Here is a 26,345-nt window from a genome sequence, read left to right on the forward strand (position 1 = left end):
CAGAGCTAAAAGAAGAGAGAATTACATTCATCAGGTCACCAGAAACATGACTTCAAATTAATGCTAATGTCGCTTTGGGTCTGGGTCTATATGACTGTAAATATTAGTTGAGGAGATAATATATCAGTGTTGTGTTTACAGCTTGTTGCACTGCCCCCAAGTGGCAGAAAATATCAGTAAATGCTGCTTTAAACGGTCTGTTCACCCAAATAATGAAAATCAAAAAAATATCACTTATCTATGGAGGTAACAAGCCATACAGCTAGTTTTAAAATATCTGTATCAAATATTTTCAGCTATAGAAAAGCTTAGTTAATCTGGTTAAAGTGGAGCATTTGGTTTAAAAAAAGATTTGTTATATATGATATGATATGAAGTATATGATACAGTATATTTTGATGACACATACTTGTGTAATTAGGCAGAGAGAGTAGGAGAGACTGAGAGTGGGAGAGAGGGACATTGCTCTTGGTTCTTCATTTTTCTCTGTGCATGGCTGGAGCTGAGTGTGGACTGTGTTTCAGATAAAAGCAAAGCACTGCCACTGAATAGCAGAATTGGTCTAACTGGTCAGGGCAGGACTCCAGTATAAATCTAGGTCACATTTTGCAGCAGGGCAATACCTCGTTAACAGTTCTCAATACACACATCTACATTTCGGCCCCACACTACAAGGAAGAAAGATGGTAAAATATTATATTGTGTATACAAAACCAAAAAGGATAAGTAAGTCCTACTAAGGAGTTCTTACACAGAAGACATTTTAACATGACTGATTTGACTATAGAGGGTAAACATGTAGCTGCAGATAGTCTCTAGCTGGTTTTGACTTGTCACATTATAGTGATGTTTGAGTATAGAAACAACAATTTGAAGAGTGTATCAAGTTTGTAAAATACAAAAGTCACCACATATCCCAAAATTGAAGTTTTCCAGAAATTCCTCAAAATTCCAGAAACATGACATGTTTATTTACAGATAAAATGCTTTTCCAACACCGCTATGATGAATTCCGCAATAATTCTGACACATCTGATACTTTTCTGTTGTAATTCTGATAGGCAGATGTTGTGCAAAGAGCTAATTAAAACTGCACAGGGAGTTCAGCAGTGAATAATTAATTGCATTATTACTGTACTGCCAGATGATCTGTTTAATAATTCTCACTATAGAACAAATTAGTTCGGAAAGTCTCTCAAAAAGCAGAAGACGAAGCCGTTCACATTTTCACAATCTCATAATCAACTTACACAGCAGCGCTTTCCTATGATCTCTTCATGCTCTCTCCCATCTTTATCTTTCCCTCTCCTTCAATCACACACACACACACACACACACGCACACGCACACGCACACACACATATATATTTTGCTTTGGTAATTCCTCTCTATCGCATACAGTGCTTTGATGCGAGGCATGTTAATGACCAGTTGGACATTTGGAGAAACCTTAAGCAAATTAATGTTTTGGCTCAATTAATTTCACAGTGTCTCTGGCAGGTGGAAATGAAACCTGACACATCAAATCATTGTCAACTGTCCAAATCCAGGAGGGGAACGTACAAACACACAAGCCAGCGTGTGAACACAGATACACAGCTACACACACAGTCAGCTCAAGTTTAAAAATGATTGTACAGCATTAAAAACATTGGGCTTGGTATATCAATGTAACAGGTATGAGCAATTATGCAGATGGTGGGGGCTAAAATGGGCAAAACTGAAAAAAAAACCTCCCCACTGACAAGTGGGGATCATTGCTTGCCATTAAATGGTATGATTAAAGTTCAATGTTTTGCTGACCCATCCATCCACCCCTCCCTCCTCCCTGTACAGACTTTGTCACTCTTTAAAGGGGATATATGCTTTTTGTGATTTTCTGTCATTTACATATATACTGTTATAATGTTATAATGTCAGATATCTATGTTAAACATGTACAAATTTCCAAAACTTGAGGTGAACATAAGTAAAAATGCTCCCTGAAAGTCAAAAGCCAGGGCTTCAGCCTGCTCTGAGCGTTCCGTTTGCAAAGTTATCTCTACTTGTACATTGAGCTAACGTCAGATTGTTTGTGCATGCCTACGGCCGTCCGTTAAGTAGTTTTTGTTGCTATGGTTGTTGTTGTATGGATGTCCCATGGGCTGTCCACTTACCACAAGAAAAAGAAGAGAAACTGACCACTTTTGTTTGTATATGTATCCTTCGGAGCCAGCAGAAGTCTGCCAAGAGGACAGCCTTGATACATCTGCAATAAGCGAATAAGCTTAAAATCTCTAATGTCTCTAAAAACTTCAATGGCCTCAAATACTTCTAAAATCACCCAAAAGGTGGTAGAAATAGACTGTAATTGTTTAAGGTCACCTTCAATAGCTACACTGACTTCTACTGTATGTCCACGCTGTAGGGACACAAGTGACTTTAAATGCATTCATAATGGAAACACACAAATATGAGAGATCAAGCATCAGTCAGGGAGTGTAGAAAGATTCAAGTAAGAGCAGCCTGTAAGGATGATGATGGACACTCTAAACCAACCCCACTACACCTGTGTCTGTTTCAGTAGGTGCTAAAAGATGCCCTGAACTGAAGCCTTGATAGGAAGCTGCCTAGAAGTCTCAGTACTGGGACCGTAAATACTCCTGGTACAAACACTTACCGCTGCACATGCAAGCAAATACTGATTATACAGCAGATATTATGTCTGCTGTCAGCCTGTGGTGCATGACAGTGCTGCATATTGCTCCACGTTTTGTTACATTCACTTGTCTTCAAAGAGCAGAGATTTGTGCCCCGTGGGGAGGTGAGAGAGAGGAGAGCTCGGCCATGCCAAAAAAGACAAAGACCAGTCTGGGATCTCTTGTGGCAGTGAAGGAAAAATGCCAGAGAGGAGAAAAAAAATAAACAACCTTCTCTCTCTTGGACATAAATGCTTTGGGAAAAGCCTCAAAGTCCTGCGCAGAAAACACAAATCAAAAAAACTCCCAAATAAATCAATAAACAGACACTCAAACCTTTGACGGCGCTGCTTGATTTTGTTTTCCCAAGGACCTTTCTCCTCAGTGCAGACGAAAAAAAAAAAATTCCTGCGCTGTGTTTTTCTTTTTTTGGCCTAGCACTCGGATAAATGTTAAGCTTATTTCAAAAGGCTCCATGATTAAACATCCCGCTAATCTTGGCGCGTTCTACATAAAACTCTGCAGAGCATAAATCCATTTATTGCAAAATGTGAGTGGAGGAAAGCACAGAAAGTGGGGATGCCGTCGGTTTTTCAGGTCGAAAATTGCAACTATATAAAGACATGAAGCGTGAGGAAATATGTTTGCCCATCACTACTCATTGAGATTAAAAATGTGTAAATTACCCATATGGCTAATCAGGAATGCTGCATGTGTGGGTGAGAGAAAGACACAGAGCGAGTGGAAAAATGACTTCATGTAATTGACTTTGTTTGTTTGTGTGTCCTTGTCCATGAGGCGTCTATGAAAAAAGGGACAACACAATACAGTAAATACATTATCGCAAATAGTCTCACTCCATTTGTGTAATTTACATAATTTCTAATAGCTAAATGTGTTAAAGTAATTTACATAAAGTAAATAAAATACAGCATCAACAACTCTAGGTTTGACAGATATTTATGGTCTACTTTTTGTTGTTCCGTTCAAAACCTGTAATCCATATTGAGGCAAGGGAGTCACAGTAGCAATTTTTAAACTGTTATGTCCCTTAAAGGAATACTACACTAATCCACTCAGACACGGTGGCTGAAAATATCTCACTGACTCCATTTCATCCTGAAACTACTGCAGAGGAAGTATAAAGTAGAACAATGTTCATCCACATCTTGGGCCCATGCTGTCTAGTCATATTGTACTTACTGTAAATATGCTTTACATATAGATATCCATTTGGTTACTATGTTTATATAAACAGTTCTGTACATTACGTATCATCAAGTGTCATTGAGGAAATTCCAGTCAATATAAATGTGATATGTGCATGTGCTTAGAAATGTATGGCACTTGCACTAAATGCCAGCAAACAAGGGTGTATGTATACGAGCATAATATTTAGACCTTTCTTGTTGTGTATTCAAATTTTAATGATTTTTTTGGAAACTTTTTTCCTGATATTGGGTTTCAATTGTGTATGGTTATGCTTGGACATTTATTATGAAAATTATGCCATAAATTCCATAAACCAATCATAAACAACCTGATGTGCTGCTGTAAGCGTATTGTCTCATTTCCGGTTGCCGGTGTTTGTGTGTCTGATAGGTAGCGTTTCTGCGTTTCAACTCAGTTAATTTTGCTAAATTCCTCATTTCTACGGTTAATTACCCGGTGTACATTTAAACATCAGTGTTTCACCTATAATTGTATAATGAGAACTCCTGCCAGGCCAAAAAAACAACTTTTAATGCCAAAATAACCAAATATCCATTCAGCGTTTGGAGACGTTTCTGTGCAGTGCTGTTCCGAAATGTGAGTCGATCTCTGTGTCGTTGCCTGGGAAACTCTTGGCAGCGTAGCTCCTTTTAAGGAATAGGACAGTGCGTATTGTGTGCGTAGCGAGTGATTGGTGCGAGTTGAGCAAGTGTGAGTAGCAGTAAATGTATTGTACAGACTACAGTGTGTCAGTTAACAAATGCTGTAGCTTCTCAAGACAAAGAAAAGTCACATCTGTTGTTTCCCTAAATCCTGAAAAAGTGAAGGGGGTTAGCTCCAAAGTTAGCAACAACGGGTTAGCCTTGCCTGATGATGCTAAACAGAGACACAGAGAACGGAGAAATGTGGGGGGGTTAAGTCTCTCAGGAGTTTAGCTCAACATCTCTCACCTCATCTTGGAATACAAGTTTTTCAAAATGGATTCTGCTAATGAAAATTTGAATCTGTAACGACTTGATTTAGAGTTAAAGTGTTGCATCGTGTCTTCCTGCAGAGCTGAACTTCACAGCAACGCACCAGATGTTTCACACTGTACCATATGAGATGAGTCAAGTGCTTCTCAACACTCATAGCATAAGGCAAAGAAAACCGACACCTCCTATGCATACACACACATAGTCACAAATTCATATGCAAAGATACATACACATTACATATGGACAGAATGAGTAAGAGGCAGGTGGCTGACATTATAAGCAAAACAGGGTTTTTTGTATGTGTATGTATCTATATAAGTTGGAGGATGGCAGAAGAGTGTTATCAGTGAGCTTTCATTGCTTTTGCCTGCACACAAGCAAACTGACCACACTATCAGTGTATTTTAATACCCTGCAGGGCCTGAAGCACACAGGTTGCTGTTGTTGTTATTATTATATGTAATTCACTCTGAGGGAAAACATATTGGGAGCGAGTATGCAGCGGAAACAAAACAACAAATAAATGAAAAAAAAGAGTGATGGAGGCGAGGAGGGAGGAGAAGTGGGAAATAAAAGTGCAAGAGCAAATACAAATAGAAACAGAAAGACAGGCAGAAGGACGTGTGGAGGGACAAGAGTCAGAAACAAGAAAGAAAAAATAACTAGGAAGGAAAGGAAATGGGTCTGAGTTTCAACATCTGAAGCACACTTGGTGTGATCGCATTCCCTGTCAGGCCCGAAGAGGTGGTGATGTGTGACATTTAACTGATCACTGTCGGACTTGTGAGCTGATGACCTCTCTGCAACGACGCTCTCAGGTCCCCCTCAAGAACCCAATTTAGCTCTCCTGGCTCGCCACGGTCACCGGAAGAAAGGAAAAAGCCATCCAGCTACAATCATAAGGAAGAGAGGAAGGACACAGGAAGGACAGTGATGGACTGCTGAGAGCGAGGCCTGAATATGGGCTGTCCTAAATATGAGGAGGCCTTTCACATTATGTGGGCCAGATAAAAATCCCCTCACAAAACAAAATGTGAAAACCCAAAAGGAATTCATTCAAAGCATGACGATGCAAGCCAGTTTACATATACTAACATGAAAATAAAAGCAACCTTCTTAAAGAAATAATTTAGGGAAATACACTAATTTGCTTTCTTGCAGAAAAGATCTATACCATTTTCGCATCTATCTGTCTGTCTGAGACAGATAGCTTAGCTTAGCATAAAGACTGAAAATTGGGAAACAGCTAACCTGGCTCTGTCTAAAAACTAAAAAAAACCCAAACTCACTAATTAACACATTACATCTAGATTGTTTAATCCATACAAAAACCAAAGTCTAAACAACAAATCACATTTTTTAAGGGGGTTATGCGCCAGACTATTTCATTGCCAGTCTTTATGCTACGCTAAGCTAACCATCTCTTGACAGCTATGAGAGTGGTATCAATTTTCTCATTTAACTCTCAGGTCAAGTGTATTTCCCGAATGCTGAACTATTTGTTTTTTTTAAATGAAGTTTACAACTGTAGTCTCTCTGTAATGTAAATAGTTCAGCTAGCTCAGACAGCTAGAAAGTGGACCTGTAGATTATTTTGCTACCAAAGATCAAGAAATAACTTCACATGCTTAAATAAAGAGACTTTGTTCTTTGTTCTGAGGGTTTGATATTTACTGCTGGAGTCAGTGTCAGTATTTATGTTTGAATCTTGAGAACTTTCTGAAAAACCTACGCCTTGTGTTTGCCTAATTCTGTCATTGTCACAGTGTTTGCATGGTTTTGCAGTAATTTCATCTCATTCAAGACGCCCCGCTCAGTGAACTGAGACATTGTTGCACACTCTGCACAACACCTCTTAAATTTTTGAAAGGAGTGTGCTCTTCTGACTTTGCATGCGGCGCATCCTCACACTCCTCATTTCTCAGTTAGTGTAACAGCTCACTAAGCAGGGTATCGCCATGCAAATATGAGAATGAGAAGAGATGACTGCGAATCCCTGCAAGTGTGACACTGTGAGAGCGAGAGAACTAACGGGGCTGTTCAATTATTTATAAGCAGAGATTGTCTGTTTATCAAACTGACGCCTGGAGCGTCCACCGTGATTAGACTCAAACAATGGTGGTCTTCTCTGAGCGCTGCTGATGCAGCTTCCAAGATACAGCAGACATATGAATAAAGCACAGATAGCATCAAAAAGAGCCAGGAAGAGTGTGTGTGCTTGTGTGTGTGTATATTGACACTCATCAGGTCAGGATTTTGTGAGAAGTGTATATAATTTTCAATAATTAATCGTTTATGCACCTGCCATATTGTACAACTAAATAGCGTGTTATAAACCACATATTAAGTGCTAATATACTGCATAGAAGATGTGAAATAGAGGAGTGGAAATAAAGTGTTAAAATAAAGTTTTATATATGATATATGATATATTGCTAATACATGATTTATCTTATTTAACTACAATGAATTGAGCTTTAGACTGACAGTATTTTTATTGGTAAGTTAATGAGGGCATAATGGTCCCATGGACTAATGTACTCTATATTCTCCCGGTGGGACTTCAAATATACATCCTCAGTAAAAACAATGTGGATTATACTGTGTTTTTCTCTTTTTCTCGCCAGCCAATTACGCCATCCAATTACCCTCACACTGCAGCCCTTGTCACTTCTAACTCCTACAGTATTGCTGGTCTGTGGAGGTCGTTTGCTTCCTCCAGTACAAATGGAGAGGCCAGTCGCTTCTTTTCTCTTGACAGCAGGGAGGAACGAGCTTCATTATGCAGCATTCCAAACTTCCTCCCAAGACCCCACAAGTATGAGATCCCTCACTGGCTTCCCACCCACAAACACCTTTTTCTTCTTTTTCAAAGCAGCACTAGGCTGCTGCGGGGGGTTTAACAGAGTTTGGTAGATGAGTGCTTTTATCTTTTTTTACCTCCTGCACCACCCAGGCTGCACAGTCTCTTCTGGTGTACGTGGCATTCTGGTAACTGCACACAAACCCCTGAACACACAAAAAAAGATGTTTCCTTTGATGCTTAATTAAAGCAACTTTTGATTTTTAGGGGCCAGAAAAACTGTATCCTGTACCAAACTATTATAGTAAGTTCTGTGCTAATGTGTTAGGAAAACAACTGCCCACCTTTGAGCTTGCTGATTCTACCTTGTAAATGTATATAGTATACAAAAGTCACCTTCTTTTTTCATTTGATAACTCTAATTCAGTCTTTCAGCTCTTGTGAAAAATATCTGGGTCTATTTGGTTTCCTAATTGTTTGCCTTTCTTCACCTGTCACTTGTTTCCTTCCACTTCACACTGAGCAGGTGGTGTACAATCAGCCTGTACGAGCTCCTGGATTGAGAGTGGCTATGTATAGCTGTATGTGAACTAACACTGTTTTGACATGAGCTGAAAAGTGGCTGAAAGCTGAACAGCACTGCATAGTGGAAACATAAAAATCTTATTTAATGCAGCCTTTAAAGACCCCTCAAATGTTACTTGCAACTTCTCCCTTTTTGCAGCATTTTGTATTGATTGACTCTATTGTGAGCATTCTTTTCAACGCAGCAAAAAAAAAAAAAAAGTGTCTGTGAAAAGACGTGTATCCAAAGGAATGGCATGTAGTGTGTGAGAGTAGAGCCATTAAGCCACAGGTTGACTCGTGAACAGAGGTGTAATGGTTTCCTGCAGAAACAAGACGTTTTGTCAGAAAAGGGGAGCAGAAGTGAAGAACTACAGGGACGGGCAAGTGCAGGAGATCTGAAAATGGGGTCTGTGGGGACTAAAAGACGGGTGGTATGGCAGGATGAGGGAGCCAGGGAGGGAGGAGGTGTTGAGTTGTACTGGGGCAGGAGCCAGATGCTCCAGTTTCCTTGACAGAAATGGAGGTCAAGTGCAGCTTTATGTGAAGGCAGGGAGAGAGGCATAGATATAAAGAGAAAGATGGAGGGGAGGGAGGTACCATGATGACTTTAACTAGTGGTAAGGGACACAGCATTTGAGCTCACAGTGTAGAGAGCCCAGTGTTTTTAACTGTACACAATAAGGAGAGGATAAGACAAGATAGAGGAACACACAGTGCGGCGTCTCCTTCCAGGATGGATGGAGGGAGATAAAAGGCTTTATGAGGAGCCTAAGAACATTAATAGGTGTAAGTGATAGGGAAGGTGTGGGGACGGGATAAAAATAAAAACATATGTTAACTTCATAGGGAGGACAGATGGTAATGTGGTGGATAGAGCTTATGAGGAGCATTAATGGATAGAGCGAGCGTACAAGGAGAACACACGATGGTCTCAAATAGTACATCTGGGAGTATGAGCCTCACCTAATTCAGGAGAAAGTGAGGCATAAATATATATTAGGAATGTAACTATTAGGCTAGGGAGTCCAGATGAAAAATAGCCTTTGTGTGTAAGCATTTCATGGCCCAGGTAATGATTTTCTCTGAGTAGAATATGCAGCAGACTAATGTGGAAAAATATACATCATACAACCTGCACATCACTTTGTTGTGAGGGCTCAAAGGAAAAGTGTCCACAGGGCAGATTTAGATTTTTGTGTAGTAGAAGTATGAGAATAATAGATAGCTTTAGGGAGGATTGAGAATTGAAGTGATGCAGCCAATATAATTGCCAGACAGTACTAGACACACACCACACTGAACAAACAACAGACTTCAAAGTCAATAAATCCTACATCATCATGAGCTAAGTTCCACAAGCACACAAGTTACAAATGTAGCGAGCAGAAAAGAAAAATCTAAACATGTTAACATATACGGAAGCAAATATAAAATATGGCCGCAAGTGTGGGTCTAATCAAATTAAACGGATAAGGTTGGCATTCTTTTACATTTTTTGTGTCATCCACAAGTCCCATGAAAAGACCAGCAATGCATTAACCTGTCTCTGTCTGTGTTACACAACCTATTGGTCCCTACTTAAGACATAAAACAGTTATGGGTCACAAATATGTAGTTTCAATTTTTTTTAAAAGGCTAAACAATTTCCTTAAACAGCTGGGCATTGTAGTTTTTATCAAACGTTACTCCAACAGGAGTGAGTAGTGCATTTTTGGGGACTACTTTCAGAAGTGGGTTAATACACGTTTAGTACTCTTGTGAGTATTTACAGTAGCAGGATGGTATATGCAAGATTGACACAAAATAAACTGCAGCGCCCATTAGAACTGTGCCAAATGATTATTTTCATTATAAATTAATTTGTTAATTATTTTTCCTGATAAATCATTTGATCTACAAATGGTGAAAAATGTCAGTCACTGTTTCTCAAAACCCACGGTGATGTCCTCAAATGTCTTGCTTTGTCTTGACCAAGACCCAACCATTTCCATAACCCAAAGACACTTAGTTTACTATCATACAAGACTAATTAAACAAAAAACACATTTGAGAAGCTGGAATCAGAGAATTTGGTAATTTTTAATTAAACACAGACTCAAAATGTTTAATTGATTATCAGTCAAGTAGTTGGCGATTAATTTTCTGTTGACTGACTAATCAATTAATCAACTAATTGTTGCAGCTGTAGTGCCTGGCTTCATTGTAATAATGGAGCATTGATGAATTTTTATCATTTCTGTGTAACAATGGAGGTCTATGGCACAGAGGAATAAGCTACATCAAGCTTTGGATAAACATAAAATATTATTAAAATTGTTAGTAGGATCAGTTCGCTGTTGATTTTGGTCTTTTCATGGGATTTGTTGACAGTAAAAAAATATATAGAGAATCCTTCTCTTACTCAGCTTTGTTTTCTAATGTTAGTAAATGAAAGGGACACTTGTGTAACTAAGTGCGCGTTCTTCTTCTTGTAAAAGAAGAGGCATACTTATTTCTATGTTCACTTATTTCTATTTTCTCCAAGGGGAAGAGTGCAGATGATTTTTTTTTTGCAAAAGGACAGAGCCAGGAGAGGGTGGGAGGAGTTTATTGTCCATTTTCTGCACCACCTCTCTCTGATCTAAGTGCCTGAAGAAACAGGACATGGAAATGTATAATTCTGCCAAGGTGTGTGTTTCTGCGTGTCTGTCAGCGAGAAAGAGGCTGTGATGTGAGACTGCATATAAGGAGGTATATCAAAAAAGAGCTACTCTCTACTCCCCTGTGGTGTAGTTTGTGTACATGTGTGTATGTATGTGCCCGGCCCGCACACATACATTTGTGATCTGCATACAAATGTCTGTCTGGTAACCCATATGCCCCTTTTCCTTAATAATGCCTCATGTGCGCCAGCCTGCTTCTGTCTGTTGACCAGTGTTGAGAGGCAGCAAAGCTGTAACATCAGGGCCTTCTGGCTTCTACTACAAAATATTGTTTTGCTCAGGAGGCAGGCCTGAGGCAGTTAAATCAAGCATCATCATAGGTTCACCCTGCACTGAACTTAAGAGCTCTCTGCAGTAAGAGCAGGTGTAATCGCCTCAAGAAATGGGTTTGAAATCAGCTAACATGTTAGCTACTCATTTATTTAGGGTCTTACCATGATGTACCGAGGTAAGGTCACTGCCAACACATTTGCCTGCTCTGTAAAACCTTCTTGATTTCTATGATACACTGCTTAATCGTGCATCTGTCTGTTTAAATCAAACATTTTCCAGCAATATTCTCTAATTCAATAACCCAGCTTGAACTCAATTCCTGATGACACCGAACCAAAACAGCAACTGAATCCCCCTTTTCTTTCTCTTCAGATCTTTCTCTCTTCCTCCGCCACTTGAATAACTGAGCCACATATTTTTATGCCATTTATGTTTTTCTGTCTCTTTACCCCCAGCTGCGATATGTTCCCAAGAAAGCTGTCTTTTCTTGCGTTTTGATAGGCCCCTCTGTCACATAATTGGGGGTTTTAACAGGTTTGTCCCCCGTTATCAGTGCTAATGAGAAAACGAGCAGTGCTCCACTGACATGTACTAGAGTGGCAATGGAAGTTTAATGTGCTGTCTGTAAATAACACACAACAGAATCAGATGTGTTCCTTTGTACAGATAAGCGTTTCCTGTCTGTCTTTGTATTCTTTTCATTTTCATCTTTCATTGAATAAAATCTATTTGGGTTAGCGGTATGTATTTTAATGTGATTCTTATAAAATGAACATCAAGACATTCATATTTTTTGCCTTTACAACAATGGAAAACAGCTGAATTTTTAAGGAGATTCCCAGACTTATTTATTCTGCCAGGGAACAGAATAAGCAGCCCAGTAAGACCCAGCCGTCTATCAGTTGTTTCTTTCACTAAAAAGAAAAAATACTCCAATTCTTCCACTGTAGGGGGAACAAGATGTCCCCATCTTTTGCCATTTTAAACTCTCAATACATAATCATATGGCTTGTCACCAGTTTATCCAAGCCTCCATCTTTTCCCTCTTTCATCCCCCTCAGCTTTTTTTTTCTTTGATAGGGCAGCTGGTTGTATTGTATCATCTCAATGTCTCGCTTTGCCGCATGTACAAACCTTTTTTGGCAACTACAAGCAGCCCAGCCAGCCAAGAGAGGCTTTTGTCGACTCCTTCCCAGTCTGTATTAATATTTACCAGGCTAGGAAACAGAAGCAGATGTCAACCATGAGGCGGTTTCTTCGTGTTGCTCGGTGGTGAGCCCACTCTTGTACTGGATTACAGTGTAATCCAAGCATCAGATCTGTGGTGTTACAACATTTTGTACAATTGCAAAGGGGGGGGGGGGGGGGAGCCCCCACCACTTTGGCTTCTGCAGAACTGGAGAATTCCTTGATAGCCAACATGAACTCAAACAACACAAGACCTAAGATATAAAAAACTTGAGAGTACACACTGCATGTTTACCAGCATATTAAGCAGTTTCTGTGGTCCCATTTGACCCCTACACATATGGAAGATTTCCATTTTAGTAGTCTGAAGTGCATTGCATTTTGGCACTGATCTGGAATATTTTACATTTTCATATATTGTCAAGCAAGCGATACTGCCCACACACTCTGATTATCATGCACACAATGTATCATCATGAAAAACAACAAGAATCACATATAATGTATAACTTTATCACTTCAACCACAATGAAACCCTACTACCTTATCGATTTGTTTTACTGTAGGTAAACATCACTCAAATCACAAAAACATTTCAGCACCTTTTACTGCAGTTGACAAATTCACCGTCAAGAATTAAGTCAGCAGGAATCCAAATATGCACTGAATAAAATATTAAACCTAATATCACTTAGCATATTAAAACGTGAAATCTGTCTCCTGGGTATCATCTTTATTGTGGTTAGGGTGCTCCACAACGCACTGTTGTGTTTGTCTGGGACACTGTGTGACACCAAATGAGATATACAAATCAATACAAACTCATGTATACACACCCTACAAAAAATAATTGTGTTTAATTATAGATTGCATGAAATTAAAAATGCATTAAAAGTTATTTCTTTCAATTTCAGCACTGGACAGCTCCCACAAAGAGGACACGAGTAGAGCAGTGATTTCAGGACTGGACAGCTCCTCAATCTTCTTGTATACACTATACCTGGACAAAAATTCACCATATTCTGTTAAGTATCTGAACTAAATTACTCTGAACTGATTAACTTTTTAAAAGATATCTAAATGGTTCTAAGTGTCCAGGCTGAAATGGGGAAGCTGAGTTTAAAAGTATTGCCATCCTAGACTGGCTACATGTTTTGAGGATTGTTTTCTGATGCATATTTTGGGAATTTTGAAGTGTTTAAATATGAAATTACTGCACATATTTACAGGTTGTTTTGAAACTGCAGCACATGTTCCTTTCTACAGCAGAGATGTGATGCTGGATGCTCACTGCTCAGTTGGATTCAAGTCCTGAAATGTGGTTCAGTTTATGTGAAACTTCTTATAATTGCCAATTATACAGTGTTTTCAGCCAACTATAAGACATTAAAGGGGAAGAAAAGGATAACACCCCACCCAACTCTGCTGGGATTTCCCAACAACAAAGAGCTTCCAAAACTTATACTCAGCTTTCCTTGGGGGAGCAAAGATGGATGCACTTCTTTTTCAGTCAGACGCTAATTTGGGTTTACACTGATTAAGCTGTCCATCGCACTGCAAGGAGACCTCTGTGTATGTGTGAGAGCCACTGTGTGCCTGGGCATATGTGAGCGGAATCTCTAAGCTTAAGGAGGCACCGCCAGCAGCGCTAGTGATTCACAGGGAGGACGACATGAAAGAGCCGCGGAGAGCCAATGACATAGTGGGATTACAGATGGGAGAGGAATCCTCCCCGTTCTGTCAACAATTAACAAGGAGATAACTGCAAAACAAGCTTGGCGATTCTGTCATCAGCTCGGTCCTCAGGTGCAACGAGGGAGAACAGCTAATTGAATCGAGAATTGAAGATAGAATTGAGTAATGAGACATGATGAGGCAGTGTTTGTGAGTCCTGTCAGCACTTCATCTTGTTTTCTCATATTAATGAATGCAAAACATTTCACAAACTGATACTGCAGCGTCTTGTTATGGATGCCTAAGAATGGCTGTGATAGTTGCTTTGAAATCCTATCATGGAAAATGATCATTTACTGCCAATATGATAACAAAACACATGATTTGAAAAGTTCAAACGAGAAAGCACCTACTGAATAGTTTAATATATTCTCACCCCATTATACATTGTAATATGCTAACTTATGCTACCTATTGGCAGGGTGGCCTCTTGCAGTGGCTACTAATCTCCATATCAACTGTTAGCCCTGCAAGTCTTGGGTTGTGAACTCTCACTAAGCTGACAGGAGCAGCTTTTGACCTTCAACCCCGAACCAGCAGCCAGGCGGATCATGTCCGAGGGGAGACAGTGGCTTGACAACGATCCCTCGCCCCAGGCTTTGGGCTGTCACAACATACACACCAACCGATTATGTTCCCTTGTGTTCCTTATGACCACAAGTAGCACCCAACCCATGTAGCTATATAGTTATAAACTGTCTAAAGGGTGTTGTAGTGCTATGGGCGGGGCCCTGGGTACTTTTACCTGTGGCTGAATGTGCTAACCTGTGTAACAGAAATGAAATTACTAGCTTTAAAGCTTTTACGAATTACATATATATGAAAGTGCCTCCACTTAGCAGGAATATATGAGTCACTAATTTTAAATCCCACTACGAATTATGTTTTAAACTATTATTCCCTTTTTAAATTCAACTCCACCTTGATGAAATGTAAATATGACACACACAGAGAACTCTCAATGCAAATAATGGTAAATAGGTATGAAAATAGTGTACCAAAACAAACTTTCACTTTTGAATTCAAACCTTTCTCCAAAGTTTTACAGTCAATTTTTGTTGATCTGCTCCTTTAATTTCAGTTCTGATCTTATTTACCACTTCAAAAGCTCCTAACTTAAAGGCCCACACTCACACACACATACTCACTCTGCAACCAAAGTAAAATAGTGTCCTTTAAACCAAAAACAAATTGATGCAGGCCTGAGTCGTTGTATGGGAGCCTAGTGACCTAAAAAAAGAGGCTGTTTCACTTGCTAGTGAAAGCTACTTAATAAAATAGCATGTGCATTGGTTACTACTCACAATCCCTGAGTTGTCATCTGAAACATGGATGAAGAATGAGGAAGTGGGCGATGCATGACGAGGGGAACGATGAGTGGAATTACAGTCCAGAGTGCATCAACCACCATAACCACCAATGTCTTTTACTGCACACCAGCACTTTCTATGTCCTTTTCTTCACTACAGATATGAACACATGATCAATGGAACCACACTAGAGTAAATACAGTTGAGCCAATGCAACAGCAGCTAATCAATATAAAATAGCCTTCAGGTGTGGCTCAAAATGAGTCTGATGAGGAACGCAGAGTGGATTGTCTGTCTCATGCTGGGAAAACCCATCTTGACAGGGGATGCGCCGGCATGAACTAAATTTAACTTGAATCTAAGAGTGGAGATGTTCTTTCCAGCCACGTGAAAAGGAAATTAGGTTTATTTTTAGAGTAGACTGAGAAAGGGAATAGGTGAAACTGGATTAGGTTGTTGGTATCTCATTTAAAGCTTGTGGTCAGATAGTTTCAGTTCAGATTTTACTCTTAGTCCCAGCGTGTGAGTAATTTAGCCCGTAGCACAAATGTTCTCACGCATTAGTCTACAACACATGGCTTAAAAATCTATTTGACTCATGGGGAGAAAAGGCAGCTGTCTAACACAAACACTATAACACAATCACAGTCAGTGGTCAATCTCAGTCTCCCAAACGCACAGATGCACAACAACACAACAAGCGTCGAATGAAAGCCTTGAAAGTCAGGATGATTTTTTTTTGACCCTGTCCACTGAGTCTCACACTGTGCTGTTTTACATCTGTACAGCCGCTGGCAGTCCTCTCAGAGCGCAGCCGTCATGCGTTACTTTTTTTCCCCATTAAATGCCAGCCATTGCGTCTGTCTGCACCAAAAACAATTCGCTGCTGAGAAGCTCCGACTGGAGTAGATAAGCTGCGCGCACCAGTGTCACATTTTACAACTGCTGTAGCCGCTACATGTCACAGATTACGCGCAGAGACGTAGCCTACACCTTGAGTGTCCCCGCGGTCCCCCGACGCATCAATTTGTACGGCCAAGAAGCGGATTTGGGGACCAAAGATGTCGAGCGTCGCAGAGGAATCGATGACATCATGTCTGTGGGGGGAAGATGTAGTTTTTGAGCTGTGAAAACAGATGCTCCTCTGGCCTCTAGTTGCAGAGTTGGAGTATTTGATGCGGGGAGGGAGAGAGCGGGTGAATCGAGGCGACCGTGTGCACTGTGATGTGAACGGCGCGCCTGACACACACACACACACACACACACACACACACACACACACACACACACACACACACACACACACACACACACACACAAGCTTCCGGCTACTACCTGTCCCTCTTTGAACAAATAGCCCTCTTCCCTCCCCACACAAGCGCAATGGCGCACTGTGATGAAATAATCACAGCGGGGCAATTTCTGTGCATCTGTGGCAGTCAACGCATTTGACTGAGAGCATCAAATTCCTTGCAGAACGGCTAAAATGCAATTACATGTATATAAATGGAAAATGCAAATAACGGCTGTGATACCAAAATAGTGGAGACTGTGAAGCAAGCGTGATGGCATCACCACGGTGCTGATTTTCACCCCAGTCATGTAGCCTACACAACAACGGGTTATACCAGGTGACAGTCAGGAGGAGGTTAGAAGGCTGAGTGAATGGATAGAGTGAGGGGAGCTGGAAACACTGTGCTTTGGGGGTCTAACGGATTCTTTTAAAGGCTAAACTCAAAGTTTGTCTTACCTCCACACTTGTCCCATCTGAAAGATGTGTATGATGGTCTGCCAGAGCCAGACAGAGAAGCGGCAGCACTTGTCTCTTTGCAGACTGGCTGTAGCTCTGCTACTCAACCCCTCCACGGTGCCCAGTCCGCCCCCAGTGTAATCCTGCACAAACCACCTGAAGCTCAGGATCTGGACCAGAACCGAGGGCACCAGCACGAAGAACAGGGTCAGGCCTGACCACAGGAAGTCCTGCTTGTGGTAATAGTCGATGGCCAGCCACAGATCGGTCCCCACGTCCCAGAAGAAGACCAGCAGTGCCAGGATGATCCACAGGCAGTCCAGCCAGAGGCGCTCCTCCTGCGGTGGCCGCGCCGCATCTCTCCCCTTCCCCTTCCCCTTCCCCCGGAGGTAATGCAGGCAGGCGCTCCGGCAGCCCCAGTAGCACGACGAGGTGTTGCAGCAGTGGCAGATGTGGAATGAGCTGCCGTTCTGAGTGTCGTCCTCTCCCGTCCCCACCACCTCGTCCAGGTTGTGCAGCTGGGCGAAACCGGTGACGACCCCGCGACCATCGGATTTCGCTGCCATCTTTCCCTCTGATGTTCCCACCTCCTCCGGCTTCCGGGGTTCGTGACGACACTTCCCTGACACCTGTTTTGCACCCCAGATGTTGGAGCCATCTAAAAGCGGGGTGTCAGCGCGTCGCCGTCGCTCACTCTGTGCCCAGATAGCGCGCCACTGGCACCACAGACGCAGCACATCTTTTCTTGGTTTCCCCCCACTGCAGATGTATTCTCACTTGGCCACAACAGTAATCTAATCTACAGGTTCAAACAATTTAATTTGAACCTCGTGCATCCAACTGTGGTCGACCAATTTTTACCTGTGCATTAATCTCATTCCCCGCTGTTCAGTTGTTTCCCCTCTCTGCAGCTCTCCTCCAGCTGCAAGCTGAGTGCCATGAGCAGACCGTCTCTTCACTGTCCCATACCGACGTAATTCATCCCCCACCTCTCCCCTCCTCTCTCTCTCTCTCTCTCTCTCTCTCTCTCTCTCTCTCTCTCTCTCTCTCTCTCTCTCCCTCCCTCCCTCCCTCCCTCCGTCTGTCTGTCTCTCTCTCTCTCCCCCTCTCTCACGCACACACATAAACACTCACTGTCTCTCCCTCTCAACGTGGTTGCCATCTAGTGTCTCGTTTGAAGCCCCCAAATATGCAGGAGAGGACTGCATGATGTAATGCAACATGCCTATTCACGACACCAAAGGAAGTCATTCCCGTTGTTTGAACACTTGAATCAGTCACAGTGACACAGTGTGTGGTAATTTTTTGTAGGAGGGAGGCGGAACAAAACTAAAGCGCTCCTACTGACGAAAAGAACATCCTGCAACGTGTTTTATTGCTCTATAAAGAGTTTATAGTGACCTTGCTGTCCTTTTTGTGTCTGTTTCTCCTCTGGTATGAGTGTATAATGCTCTTACATGTTATCAGCATCCGGTATGTTTAGTGTATTTCTGAATTTAATATGTTTTTCGTAAGATAATAGTCATTTCTATCAACAAATAAGGAAGATGCTGCATGCAAGTAATTTTACCTCAGCAATACAAATGACATAAGAGGAGGCTATAGGCAACTTCCACACACCATATCCTCCGGGAAAAGGCAGAATTGATCTAGGTGAATCTATAGGTCTCTAGCATGGTTGCTAAGGAACATGTTGAATTTTCTCCCTTTTCTGCCGCATTTTTTCCAGCACCAGTCAAGGGGTTAAGCATTTGCTGGAAAGAGACACTTTCCCCCCCTCTGGTAGCATGTGCGAGCAAAGAGCTGGTGAGTCCGCTGCAGGCTCAACAACACTGTGATTAGACTGTGCCCACAGAGCTGCCATGCAGGGTCATATCCAATGTGTGATTGATTGGATCATGCCCGCTTCACCCCTGCTGCCTGCTCGCCTGTTTTTGATGGGAGCTGTCCAGTGCTGAAATAGCGCATTCCCTAGCCCCTAACCCTATTTTTTAAAGGATAAGTCTGCAGTTTTTTCAAGTCTGTCTTAAAACAATAGTCAGTTGTCCGTTTGTACATTGAAATTATTTTTAATCACTGTAATTGTTCCTTCACTCCATACTGGCTGTAAAAGACATCCCCTCTTAAAGTGATTCCAGGGTAAGTGCTGGAGCCAAAATTCATAGTTCTCAATGTGTAAAATTATTCCCAAATTCAGTTGGAAAGGGGGCTTAACATGAGACCTCTGCAGTCTGAGTTGAATAAGTGGGTAGCTTGCAACATTACTTTCATTTTAGTACCAAATGCCCGCTTTGTGTTACTGTTCTTCCACTTTGGCTCTGCCAGGAAACACTGTGGATGCACAAGAAGGGAGCTTTATACTAAAAGGGCCATAACTTTGGAAGATACCCACTTGATTTGACTAATACAGACTTCTGAGGCTTCATATTACATTGAGCTGAACTGAAAAGACTCCACCAATTTCACATTGAACTCTTATAACATTTTTGGACTCATGATGGACATTTTTTTTCAAAGGATCAAAATCAAATCAGAAGAACCATATATATTGTCCTTTTTTGTGTGTCTTTTATTCTGTGTGTTCTTCTTTCTGCCAAAACCTGGCACTTATTACTCACAATGCAACTCAACTACCAACAGTTCCACTTTGGTTCAGAGGTTCGAGTGTGTTATGCTAGTAGTAGCTAGCCTCAAGCAGAGATGAGGAGCAGGCTACAGAGGTCTTCACATGCAGAAATTTGTGAACTTGTAGTCTTCAGCCCCAACCAACACTGCCACAAATGACATCACTTGAGGCAGTTTATTGTATTTCACACAGCTCCATCTGGAACCACAAAAGGTTTTATACAACTTTTTTCATGCATAGTACATCCAAAGACCTGTGAACAGATTTTGATTTGTAAAATTGCTGGGGTTCCTTTTTAAGATTGCATTTTTACACAGAATGAGGACTGTGGATTTCGTCCTCTATTTCTTACATGGAAATCACTTCAGGAAAAAAGTCTTTTCACAGCCGGTTTGACCAATCCATAGCTGACCGACACTGTCTAACACTACAAAAGGCACAATATGTCAAAAGCTGCAGGAAGTGTATATGTGTATTTATGAAAGCATAAACCGTCCATCTTTTTTACCTTGTCTGTTCACAAATGACTTCTGGAGTAAATCTATTTTTTTCAAACGCTGACCCAATCCAAACTATGACAGTATTTCCACTGTTCCTTTTATTCAATCAAGCATTTCAAGGCTCCTCTTTCTACTTCTGACTTTTGTGAGAGTAATGTTTAAAGAGTTACCTAATCCCATCCTCAGTGTTCACTACTTTAATGTAATAATACTGTTAACCTGTGTGGACCTTCACCAAGTCAGACAGTCATACTGTATGAATTGAAACTCAACACAGATGAAGGCTGTGAGTACAATGTGTGAGGCTGTAATTATATGTATGCTATAATTATACATTAATGTATAAATCACTTAATGTAAGTACAGATTAGCCAGGTGGAAAAAAAAACATTGTGCCAGTGAGATAGAGCCCAGAGCTACATTAATTCACTTCATTATTTCTGATTGAGTTCATTAGACCGGGCCCTGTCTGGTTTCACACCAGAAATTCCATATGTTTTCCCCCAGACATTATAGCTGATAGATTTTACAGTACATAAAACACTTCTTGTGTGAACTATATGATCACAATTACATTTAATCCATCAAGTTGTTGCTTTTTATTGAAAGCTATCACAGAGACTTTAGTGTTGTCTACAAAAAATTGTTATGCCACAGCATGTCTGAACACAAATACATCATGTAAGATTAAATAGTTTTAACTTTGCTTTTAAGACCAGCGTGTGTCATTGTGGATTGTTACTTCCTTATTTATCAAGGACGATAAGCAGTGGGAGAGGGAAGTCCTTTGTTTTAGAATAGCAGGAAAAGTCACAACGATGCTAGATGAAAAGAATCAGGGCATAGTCGTTCCTCCGGGCCAGATAACTGGGGAAAAAAATTCTTTAAATGTGATCGAATGCACACGAGAGAGTATGGTCGTGTGCAAGGGACTGGCACATCATAAAACCTGTTTCATCTGAGTAACCTTCATTTTCTCTTCTTCCTCAGGGCTGTTAGGCCTCCACAATGCCTTTTGAGCAGCACACTAGACACACACTCAGCTCTAATGTTCACTGGAGATGGTAGGCAGTTTAATGTAGAAAAGGCCTCACAGCAATGAAAACAAATCATGTGACATCAGTTCGAATTTTATGGCACTTTTAACCAATTTGTCACAAATCGCTTTATTGGGAAACAAACAGGCGTTTTAAACAGGAGGAGCAACACAAGGCTCATGTGTGAGACAGAAAGAGTGGGTGAATATTGAAGCAGACTTTAAAAGAATACTGGGCAGGAGAAGCAAGAAAAACTCAGAGGCCTCTTGAGGAGGAGATCACAATGAGGGCTGTTTAGGGGGTGTATAGGCTAAATAAATCAGACAGTCTGTGTGTGATTTCCACTAGGGACGGGAACCTGCAGAGGAAGGGCATATGAAGCTTTCTATCCAGCAGTACTTCAAATGTAAATCCTGCACCGAGTGAGCAAAATGTTCAGGTGGTTTATAAAGAGCAAATCAATGATGCATTGTGTGCAAGGCCATAAAACTGGGACTTTGTCATCAATAAAAGTAGCAATGAGAAGTCAATGTGAGTTTATTTCCAGTCTGTGTTAAAATTCCTGCTGCTGAGGCCGATATGTCATACAATAACTTACCAAAGAGCAAGAGCAAAACAAAAAATGTAATGTATACGGCGGTGGTGAAAACAAGCACTGCTTCCATGTTGGGGCATTTTTTCATCATGGCAGACACGGAACTGACTCCTAATGCTGGAAACAAAGAGATCACTTGAGATTTTAAGAATGAGCTGTAGAGGTATTTCAAGGAGGAACGGGGCGATGCTGTACTACATAACATTCATCAGGTTACCTACTGCTCCTATCAAAGCTCATCAGTTGTTGTGCATCTACCAATGATATATTGTACGATTTTAACCTCATAATGAGTCATGAGTGAGTATATTGCAAGTGACTTTCAGTAACTAGCAGCTGAGAAAAAAACTCTATAATGCACTTTTCAATATACACATTCTAAAGACAACCTATCCAGACATAACTAAAGTCCCCCTCCACTCAAAAATGTGTGTTGTTTGTGTGTTGTTTACTATAACTTTACTCGGATGTTTGAGCTTCACTGTGCAGAATGATGTATGTGCAGAGTTTGACACTAGAAGGCTGTTTTCACGTTAATCTGCTGAAAGTGGAAAATTTCACTGTGCTCACCTTAAATCTCAGTTTAAGGCGTATACGTACGAGCAGGATTTGTGACATTACAACCAGTTCGGAAGCCAATCATGATCCAGTATGAAATTTACAGAAGCGTGATGTGGAAGCTTGAAGCCTACAGTGCACAAACACTGGGAATGGACTTTTCTGTGAAGTAGGACACATCTTTTGTCTCTAAACTTTTGAAATGAACAATATTTGCATATTCATAGATTTTGGATTTCTCTCTCTCTTTTTTTTACGATATATTTTTACTTCGGGGGATTGATTAGGCATAATGAAGGATGCTTTAAAAATAGTAAATAAGGTATCATTTCATGTGCTACAATTGCACACGAAAACAAGAAATGTGAGAAAAAAAAATAGCAACCCTACTTTGTGATAATGGTTGACTGAATAAAACGATCTACTATTACCAAGGAAAGAAAAGAAAACCATTCTCAAAACATATGAAAATTTTATGAAAGCAAATAGGGAAGCATATTGCTCAGGCTTACAAGGTTTACAGCAGCACACATGTGGCATGCACTAAATAATGCAAAGAATGTAATTAGTGACAAATCCTTCAGGAGTCTTTTAAGCTATTTCACAGTTTTTCCTATTGGAGTGCGAGGTGGTAACTGTAACTAGATTTGTGTTTGTCATTGCAAACTTCCTTCATGTAACCCAGATGAGAAATGACTGCATAAATGGAGACACAAACCTGTCCAAGCAATAACTTAAATAAACATAAAAAATGACACCAGGCCATTACAGTCAATAGAGCTACATTCAAATAAACGTGGGGAACAAAAACTTAACAGAAGAATAGACACAATAGATCTACCATTCATTTCAGTAGCTATAACATGTCCTTTCCAAACTTTCATGGCCAGCAAGGCTACTGATGGAGCTTTAAGTGTAGAAATAATGAAGTTTCTCCAAGCTTATGCAACATATTTTTGGTATTAGACTCTGCACCCACGTTTAAGTCATCTTTATTTGCCATGACTGGCTGCTCTGATTCACTGGACATGTCCAAAATAACACAAAAACAACATCACAAAAATAAGAATTCAAATGAACAACAACCATCCAGAACAGAAGGCTGAAGGAAAGAAATGAATCATGGATGAGACATTGTCTTTAATGAAACTGTATGAATGGCAGGCGTGAGTAATGTCGTAGGTGTGGGTACAGACTGTCAGTCCCTAAAAATCCACTGAGTGATCTTCCAAAAAATTGCGCAAAACTTGTCAATAAATGTCAAAATCTGCACTAATGTGACACAGATTGAAGACAGATTTGGAAGTTCAATGATGACAACTTATTTGACAGTGTGACAGTAACTGGCTGTTACTCATCTGTGTCTGTAAATGTTCTTCTAATGGAAAATGCAAGTTTGTGTTTGGGATAATTTCCCCAAAGTTCCCCATAACATTCAGCTGCTGTTATAAAAGGTAACATTTTCTAACTGGAACTAAAGTAAATCATCCTGCACCAACACATTTGTCTGAGCATCCTGTTAAATAAAACATGGAGGTTAGGTTATTCTCTTGTATCCCGTACAGGGCTATGGAGTGAATATTTGCTTTGAAAGCTATTTTTTTTATCAGCCCATCTTCTTTTTAAAAAAAAGCCATAGCAAAGCATCTTTTCCAGAGAAGAAGGGCAGTTACTTGGTTTGTAAAGCAACACTGGGTTTCACATTCAGTTGAGCTCTGGCATCTTTACGGCGTTCACTATGATGAGGGCTGGAAAGGCCCAGAGCAAATCATCTATTGTGAAGCCCAGACAGGATGCAACTGAAGCAAATACCGCGCTGATTTGCAATACATCACACACACACACACACACACACACACACACACACACTGCCCTGACAGAGTTGTATCTAAAACAAACTGGCCCACTATAGCCGTCGCCAAGCCATCTGCTCTCCTTCCTCTTCTCTCTCCAAAAGAGTTCACCTCTTTAGAGATTCTCCCATTCAAGGTCATGTGAGCATGTGTGTGTGTTCCTTCATGCGCTTTTAAAATCTCAGCAGGAAGACAGACAAAATCCTCAGGTAACAGCATTTTCCTTCGGGGCCAACGTTTTTTTAGAATTAACACCCAGTAGCCATTAGGGAAGCCCGCTCTCTTCTGATCATTAAATCAATCGCATGTATAACCTATGAAGATATCGATTTTCTTTCACCTGCTGTCAGATTGTTTAAATTTCCTTAATGTTCTCAGCTTTGACCAGCCTGTTACCTGTTCATGTACCAGACTTATTACTGATGTCTTGCCTGCTTGTTGTCTTCCTTGAATTTAGTCTACCTGGTTTCATCTCCTATCGGTTGCAGCTGTTAACTGGTAGACTGCCTGCATGGTTTAACAGCTGTGTGTTAAGAGCTTTTAAATGACTCTGATCTGCCTGAAGAGTCTGCTTTTGAGTCTGAGTCCTGTTTAGTCCTTTTATAATCTCTGACTTTCAATTAAAACTACACACACACACATACACATTCCTTGGCATGACCAACACAATGATTTGTTTCTCATTATCATGCAGTATGTCCCTTCCAGACATCTTAAATCAAGGTGATATTGAATTATGGATCCATACAGTTTAGTCTTTTAATAGCACAAATCTCAACAATATTGCAATGTCACCACCTAGTGTCCGTTTTTGATATTACATGTTTCATACAGCAGGAGATGTCTTTGGTTGGAGTGAAAATCTAAATACTCCAAATACTAAATACTTGTTTCTCCTTATCAGGGCCTATTGATATGATCAGTATCCTACTTTAAATGTTAAGCTCAGCATAAACAATATTTTAGCTCTTTCAAAGTGTGGTATGACTGTTCCCATACTTAAACCCTTACCAGTGACCTCTTATGTTCCACTAAAGACCAAAAATTAAGGTAAATCCCACCGTAAAATAGAGCAAATCCTCTAAAAAAAATTTTTTTCATGGACTGATTTCTGAGATGATTAAGCTCCAAGATGAGAGATGAAAAGTCTTCAACTCTTAAGTTTAAGTCACTGGATAATTTGACATCTTACTACCTGGATGAATAAACTTACATCTTTACATAGGCCATCATTTATATTTGGAGAAACCCTTTGGAAAATTTTTTTTTAAAAAGCCCTTTATCGAGATAATCTGTAGATATGCAACAGTTATTTTCTGTGAACAGTTCATTTGGGATTTTTGTTTTGTTTCATCGTATTGTGTTTTTGTTTCTTTTATTTTCCCACATGCTTCTGTACATGCTTTGAAGAATATTTAGCTCAAAGGAATACTGATATCTCTTGAGGATAGTCTGGTTCCAGGAATACCAACTCAGTGGCTTGTCTGTTAGGACAGATGAGCAAAGGCAGGAGTTCCAGTCTAATCTTTTATTACAGAATAGCTGAAACTGTTTTTTCTGATAACAGAAGAAAAGGGATAACAAAGGATATTAATCTAGACATCATTATTCCTAATTTCAATAATTAATAATCCAACAAAGGTAATTTAACTTCAAATAACTTAATTGGTACTACAGCAAATAAATCATCAACTACTAAAGCTGCTATAAATGCATTTTAAACCAATGGAAACTTACATATCATATACACAGATGAAACTATAGGAGAGATGAGGCATCCACATGAGGGCAGCCAGCTTCTTTGTTCTCAAACATTTGCCACAGGTGAGCTGGCTGCCTATATTGATTCTGAGGCTCTGCCCATCCAGGAAGCAGTGAGGCAAGTACAGGAAGGTTAGATTTTCCAAATGCTTTGTATATGTTATACCGGAAGATGCATGTTTTGTAAAATAGTGGTGTTATGTAAACTCACGTGGAATGGG

General features: G+C 40.4%; 1 protein-coding gene across 1 annotated transcript in view; it reads right to left on the reverse strand.

Moving 5' to 3' along the window:
- Positions 1–18,154, reverse strand: part of xkr6b (XK, Kell blood group complex subunit-related family, member 6b) — a 59,682-nt gene extending 41,528 nt beyond the window's left edge. Inside the window, exon 1 of the mRNA XM_067572751.1 lies at positions 17,195–18,154. Within this exon, the coding sequence (XP_067428852.1) occupies positions 17,195–17,760 (566 nt within the window). The 5' untranslated portion in view covers positions 17,761–18,154. The remainder of the gene's footprint in view (positions 1–17,194) is intronic.
- Between the last annotated feature and the right edge of the window lie 8,191 nt (positions 18,155–26,345).

The sequence above is a fragment of the Thunnus thynnus genome, chromosome 18 (genome assembly GCF_963924715.1).
Source record: "Thunnus thynnus chromosome 18, fThuThy2.1, whole genome shotgun sequence".
NCBI classification, from domain to species: Eukaryota; Metazoa; Chordata; class Actinopteri; order Scombriformes; family Scombridae; genus Thunnus; species Thunnus thynnus.